Source organism: Olea europaea, chromosome 18 (genome assembly GCF_002742605.1).
Source record: "Olea europaea var. sylvestris chromosome 18, O_europaea_v1, whole genome shotgun sequence".
Taxonomy (NCBI): domain Eukaryota; kingdom Viridiplantae; phylum Streptophyta; class Magnoliopsida; order Lamiales; family Oleaceae; genus Olea; species Olea europaea.
Genome location: NC_036254.1, coordinates 5,224,860 through 5,226,719, shown reverse-complemented (window position 1 = coordinate 5,226,719; position 1,860 = coordinate 5,224,860). Strand labels below are relative to the sequence as shown.

The window sequence follows — 1,860 nt, the reverse complement described above, 5'->3', positions numbered from 1 at the left end:
AATATATAATATTTTTTAAAGTTCCAAAATTCAATATTTTAAATTTTAGTGAGAAATCAAAAATATAGACATAACTTTAGTGACTAAAACTCGACATTTTAAATTTAAGTGACCAATTAAAGATATGGAGTTAAATTATCACCAGAACAATTAACTCCCCAAAATACCATTTTGCTTCTCCTTAAAATAAAAAGAAAAAAGAATAATAAAAAGAGAATCTCAGCTGATAACTTGTTCCTTAACCTGTGCTCTCCCTCCCATTTTTCTGCCCAAGAAAGTTGCTTGTAATAAACTCATGCTCCTGTCTACTCTGAATTTTTTCAATTTCATCAGAAATGAATTTTGGGGTCTTGACCCACAGAGAAGCCTCTACTAATGCAGCCATTCCAGGTTCTATTGAGCCCAAAAATTACAAGGCAAATGGATCTGGGAATCTTAAGGACAAAAGATCTGAATTTGCTGAGGATAGTTGGAGGGTTACCAAAATGCCAAGGCCTTTTCAGGTTGAAACCCCTTCCAAGAAAACTGAAAATTTCATTGCTTTCGGAAGATCTAATATATGGCCATCAGTGGGTGATGAGGGTCAGAATATGCTCTCATTTTCTTCTTTAGAGCCCCATTGCAAGAATGAAAATTTTAGCAGAACAAGAGGTATACTCATAAAAAATTTGAACTTTCAGTTTGATGTCGATATTTATTTTTCATTTTTGTATTCATTTTTTTCAAGGTAAAGAGATGAATTTTAGTGCATTTGGTGGGTGGGTTTCTGTAAAGAATTTATTTTTCCCCCATTCTTCATTGAGCTTTGAATGTTGGCGAGTAGTGGTGAAGATAAAGATGGGGGCTGTTCTAAAAAAAGTTGAACCCCAACCTTAATGGTCCCCACCGACCCTGCCCTGGGCCATCGTGGAGGAGGTAAATCGCAGGATGTGCCTCACAGGAGCCAGGGTGGAGAGCATATGGATAGGCCAAGGCTGTTAACCCATATGGTAACTCCCGCTTGCAACAAAGTCAATTCCACCTTGCGGGGAATCGAACTCTGCACACTGCCGCGCTGAGCCCTATCCGCCCTCCCCTTTGCCACTGGGAGATATGCCCTGGGGGCAAGATGGGGGCTGTTCTGTATGTTGCTTTGTTTCCGTGCACTGGATGTTAGTTGGGAGTAGGGTCTTTTCGTGGACAACTAATAAAGATCTTTTGGGGTCTTGTCAAGAAAACAAAAGAGATTCATTTTTTGGCCCCAGTGTTGTTTAAAAACACAAAATACAGAAAATATTGGTAGTATTGACGTATTTTTGCAAATTTTACCCTTCTCTTTCAACTATTTTCTGGAATTTTTTTTTTTAAAAAAAAAAATTTAAGTGACAAAAATGCTAAGTTGTGCTCTGACTTGCTTCAGGAGTATTGAATGAAGGGATGCTTGGGCCTTTTGCTAGATTGAAAGGTCCATTCAGTCCCTTACAATGGACGGAGCTAGAACGTCAGGCCTTGATCTATAAATACATCGTGGCAAATGTCTCAATTCCCTCTAATTTACTTGTGCCTCTCAGTAGTCCTCTCAATCCTTATGCCTCATCTGGATCTGGCTCCTCTAATTTTTGTAAGCTTCTCTACCTGGATAATTGCGTACATAATGTATATGGCATGCAGAATGATGAGAATCCAGCTTTATTGCAATGAATGATCGTTAACATCTATTTTTGTGATCTCATCTTGTGTTTTTTCAATGGTAGAACCAATCATTAGTCTTGCTTGTACGATGTTTTCATGATAAACTATAACCTCTGTGTATTTGTGAAATGAATCTTTTTACGTTGTTACATGAAGTTTATTCTAAGATATATGGCTAGTGTAAAATGA

General features: G+C 37.7%; 1 protein-coding gene across 1 annotated transcript; it reads left to right on the top strand.

Annotated features, from left to right (window-relative positions):
• Window positions 1-205: 205 nt before the first annotated feature.
• LOC111366448 (growth-regulating factor 8-like) lies at window positions 206-1,854 on the top strand. Its single transcript, XM_022987204.1, has 2 exons — window positions 206-651; window positions 1,400-1,854. The coding sequence occupies exons 1-2, from the start codon at window positions 336-338 to the stop codon at window positions 1,678-1,680; spliced, it is 597 nt and encodes a 198-aa protein (XP_022842972.1). The 5' UTR covers window positions 206-335; the 3' UTR covers window positions 1,681-1,854.
• The last annotated feature ends 6 nt before the right edge of the window (window positions 1,855-1,860 follow it).